General features: G+C 45.3%; 1 protein-coding gene across 1 annotated transcript; it reads left to right on the top strand.

The window, feature by feature from the left end:
* The first annotated feature begins 2,378 nt into the window (after positions 1-2,378).
* On the top strand, positions 2,379-3,311 carry LOC130836334 (olfactory receptor 2M3-like). The gene has a single exon (XM_057708389.1). It carries the CDS (start codon positions 2,379-2,381, stop codon positions 3,309-3,311), a length of 933 nt encoding a protein of 310 aa, XP_057564372.1.
* Positions 3,312-3,667: the final 356 nt, after the last annotated feature.

The following is a 3,667-nucleotide window of genomic DNA, read 5'->3' as shown; positions in this document are numbered from 1 at the left end:
CATAAACATGGTCCCCAGTCATGATCACAGGACCCCAGGAATCTCACTCTTGCTTCTTTTTTGTGTCTGTTCACAATTATCCTCCTATTGCAAACTGTTTCAATAGTCTTTATCTCTCTTTGACAGTCTTTCCAGTTTCTATTAGGGGAAGTTCTTGAATTGAAATTGTGACACCTCCCAAGCAGAAGCAACACACTCCAAAAAACACCCAAGAATGCCCACCATTTGTGGAACGAGCACTGGCTATTCTTTCCTTGGTAAATTCAGTGAGTGTCACTGATTCTTAAAACAGTGTCTGGTTCTAGCCAGCTTAGTGTCAACTGAGGTTAGGAACTGGGCAAGGTGAACGAAGTACAACTGGGAAACAGATGGGTTGAAGTCCCTGCCCTCACATATCCTGCAGTCCAAGTAGTAGAGTGGGCTGGAGGGTTGTTGTATGTCCAGAGGGGCATTTCTGAGGTTCTGAGGTCCTTGTGATGCATTTGACACAACACTTAGCTCTGTTGCAGCGTAAGTTGTGTTGGGAAAATATAATTAAAAACCAAATATCCTCCCTACTCTGAAAACATCCCCACAAAGGTAGAAGAGAAAGAAAACAGTTTTATTTTTGAAGAAACACTAAAACAGAATGTGATGTATATCACAGGTAATCTGCTAAGACATTGCAAAGACAGGAAGAACATTACCCTTTGGTGTAGCCAGACCCTGACAACCCATTATATACATGCTCTCAAGATAAACAATAACTAATCCTCAACAAAGAGGACTTGACAGCACCGTTTGTCACACAGAGTTCATTCTAGATTCACCTGATAATTGATTTGACTATCTGTGTTAGTTAGCTGGCTTTATCCAAAGGAAGTACCAAGTTCTCACATGTTAGGAAAAGAGATAATTCTGCAACTTGGAGCAAGGTGCCTGCTGAAGTTAGAGTCCTGCTTTCCTACAGAGCCTGGGAGGTAAGGGCTCTGTCTTCATTGATGATTACATTTCAAAGAGATGGATTCTAGGTCCTTGAGAAGACAATCCTGAGTCAGAAATCTGGCTAGAGCTTATTTTACTTTTAAAAGGTTTACATACATTTCAGAGAGATTAGGAGCTTATAATTACACTTTTTAAAAGTAATTGGTAAGGAAATTGGGGGTAGGAGTCTTTTCCTTTATTGTCAATGTGTATTTGTCCTTGCACTTGTCACCCTTTTTCCCACCTCCTTCTTTCCCTCCCTCCACACCCAATACTCACTTCCCCCTGTCAGAGAGGAAGAAACTTTCCTCTACCTGTCTAGGTTCTTCTGGCTGCTCTAAGAAATAGACTGACCTGAGACAGATTCATGGGAGAAAATCAAACAAAGATTTAATAACATGCATACCTAAGAGAGACTCAGGGAAACTAAGTAACTCACCAAAAGGGCTAAAAGCCTCTCTTAAATACCATCTTTAACTTTCAAAACAAAAGAGGATTTGGAGGAAGTGGTTTGGGACTCCAAAGGGGAGCAAGGCAATTCAAATGGAGGTTTAAAAAAGCCAATGTTTGGTATATAGATGTTTGCTGGGCCATGCAGTGACAATGGGAAACAGAGTGGACTCTGATCTCTAGGTCCTGCCTAGCGTTTCCCCCACACAGACACACTTGGCGCATGTTCTTTGCAGATACCTCTGGTGATAGCTCTACTCTGGGACAGGTCCTCTATTGAAATTCTTTTAAGCATTTAGGAGAAAGTCAATGTTTCTTCTTTGGTCTTTTGGGCCTTGATTGTTTGCAGCTTGAAAAATTCCACATGCCAAAGAGACAGTTAGGGGTGACAAATTTTCTTTCTCTACATCTTCTTAAATCTGTATTCCCTTTTCCTACATCTACAGCTATGCACCTGTTACTGAAAACCAAATGTAAAATAGATGGCTAGTGGGAAGCAATTGCATAACACCAATCATAAAGAGGGGTGGGATAGGGAGGGTGGAAGGGAGGTTCAAGAGGGAGGGGATATGGGGGTATATGTATAAATACAGTTGTATCACTTTGTTGTACAGCAGAAACCAGCACAACAGTGTAAAGCAATTTTGCTCCAATAAAGATGTGGGGAAAAAACAAAAAAACAAAACAAACAAAAAAACCCAGCTTCTCTCAATTGCTTGCATTTTCTGACCCTCCTCCTCTGGGGGCCTGCTCCCTCGTCTATCAGGAGAAAAAAGGTCAATTCCTGAGGACAGCTGAGAGGAAATGGATTTTCACTGCAGGAGGAAAGGATAGGGTTATGACAGTGGGCTGGGCACTGTCCTTTAGAAGAAACAAGAGAATTATTTTCCTTGTATGATGGAGATGCCAGGTAAGTCATTTTGTTCTTATGTTTGCTCCTTTATTTTTTGCTCAGGGTCAAGGCCATGGACCTCTGGAACCATACTTCCCTATCAGACTTCATCCTTTTGGGTCTGTTCAGCTACTCACCATATGACTTCTTCCTTTTTTCCCTTGTCCTTCTGGCCTCTGCTGCCGCCCTGGCTGGAAACATCCTCTTCCTCCTGCTCATACAAGCTGACAGCCTCCTGCACACCCCGATGTACTTTTTTCTCAGCCAGCTCTCCATCATGGACCTGACCATGATGGGCACGGTGGTGCCCAAGATGGCAGCCAACTACCTCTCAGGGAGTAAATTCATCTCTCGGCCTGGCTGTGCGGCTCAGGTCTTCTTCGTGGTTATGGTAGGAGGAGGGGAGTGCTTCCTCTTGGCAGTCATGTCCTATGACAGGTATGTGGCGGTGTGCCACCCCCTGCGGTATCCTGTGCTCATGAACTGGAAGGCCTGCTGTCTGATGGCCTTAGCATCCTGGATGGGTGGAATGACCGACAGCGTGATTGACGTGGGCATGGTCTTCACCTTCCCCTACTGTGGCTCTCTCCAGGTGGACCACTTTTTCTGTGAGGTCCCAGCCCTATTGAGGCTCTCTTGTGTCAACACCTCACTCTTTGAGGACCTCACCTATGCTTGCTGTGTGGTCATGCTGCTGCTGCCCCTGGGGGTCATTGTGGCTTCCTATGCCCGGATCCTCATGGCTGTGATTAGGATGCCCTCCACGGAGGGGAAACAGAAGGCTCTGACCACTTGCTCCTCCCACCTGGTTGTGGTGGGCCTTTACTATGGGGGGACCATATTTAGCTCCATGCAGAGAGCATCTGCTAGAACACCAGCAGGAGACAGAGCCACTTCCATCTTCTACACCATCCTCACTCCAATGCTCAACCCACTCATTTACAGCCTGAGGAACAGGGAGGTAATGAGGGCCCTGAAGAAGGTGCTGGGGAGATGGAGAGTGTAGACATGCCCACCGTTCTGGGGCTTTCTCTCTTGTTCCACTCCCTCTTCTGCTGGCTCAGGTGCTCTGTGGCTCATTTTCCTCCTCTGTGCAAATTGGGCCCCTCTGCCTGGTTGGGGTGAGGTTGTGAGATGAGAAATCTGAAACATTTGAATGGAAGAGGTAAAGGTAACAGATGGCAACTGATCAGTTTCACAGTGTATCTTTCCACCATTGAGCACCCTTATTTCTGTCCAATGAAGGTTCATAGATACTTATTTACCTTTTTCCCAGAATTGCTAGAGGCAGTCTTTCTTCTGAATTGCATAGTAAAAGTGAGCAGGGAGTGAGAACCCATGTAGAACCCATTGCCCACTGAA

Source organism: Hippopotamus amphibius, chromosome 15, assembly GCF_030028045.1.
Source record: "Hippopotamus amphibius kiboko isolate mHipAmp2 chromosome 15, mHipAmp2.hap2, whole genome shotgun sequence".
In the NCBI taxonomy this organism is placed as follows: Eukaryota; Metazoa; Chordata; class Mammalia; order Artiodactyla; family Hippopotamidae; genus Hippopotamus; species Hippopotamus amphibius.
The sequence above is the reverse complement of the archived record's forward strand: the minus strand, read 5'-3'. Positions and strand labels throughout refer to the sequence as shown.

Coding starts and splice junctions, on each gene's coding strand:
- LOC130836334 (XM_057708389.1), top strand. CDS start 2,379: ATGGACCTCTGGAACCATACTTCCCTATCAGACTTCATCCTTTTGGGT.